This window comes from Sinocyclocheilus rhinocerous, unplaced genomic scaffold (genome assembly GCF_001515625.1).
Source record: "Sinocyclocheilus rhinocerous isolate Xijiao unplaced genomic scaffold, SAMN03320098_v1.1 scaffold23199, whole genome shotgun sequence".
Taxonomy (NCBI): Eukaryota; Metazoa; Chordata; class Actinopteri; order Cypriniformes; family Cyprinidae; genus Sinocyclocheilus; species Sinocyclocheilus rhinocerous.
This window is the reverse complement of record NW_015623275.1, coordinates 1-316: the sequence shown is the minus strand read 5'-3', so window position 1 is coordinate 316 and position 316 is coordinate 1. Positions and strand designations below refer to the sequence as shown.

The 316-nt window shown below is 69.3% G+C and overlaps 1 protein-coding gene across 1 annotated transcript in view; it reads left to right on the top strand.

Moving 5' to 3' along the window:
- The window catches only part of LOC107739728 (putative per-hexamer repeat protein 5), a gene marked incomplete at its 3' end in the record, with an annotated part of 1,149 nt that extends 836 nt beyond the window's left edge, over nt 1-313 (top strand). The window contains exons 3-4 of the mRNA XM_016551967.1: nt 8-56; nt 213-313. Of these exons, the coding sequence (XP_016407453.1) occupies nt 8-56; nt 213-313 (150 nt within the window). The remainder of the gene's footprint in view (nt 1-7; nt 57-212) is intronic.
- Between the last annotated feature and the right edge of the window lie 3 nt (nt 314-316).

Sequence of the window (316 nt, the reverse complement as noted above, 5' to 3'; positions counted from 1 at the left end):
GGGTCAGGGAAGCGGTCAGGGAAGCGGCCAGGGCCAGGGCAGCGGCCAGGGAAGCGGTCAGGGTAGTGGCCAGGGAAGCGGTTATGGCCAGGGAAGCGGTTATGGTCAGGGCAGCGGCCAGGGCCAGGGAAGCGGGCATGGAAGCGGTTATGGCCAGGGCAGCGGTCAGGGAAGCGGCCAGGGCCGGGGAAGCGGTTATGGCCAGGCCAGTGGCCAGGGAAGCGGCCAGGGCCAGGGAAGCGGTCATGGAAGTGGTCAGGGCCAGGGCAGAGGCCAGGGAAGCGGTCAGGGAAGTGGCCAGGGTCAGGGAAGTGGT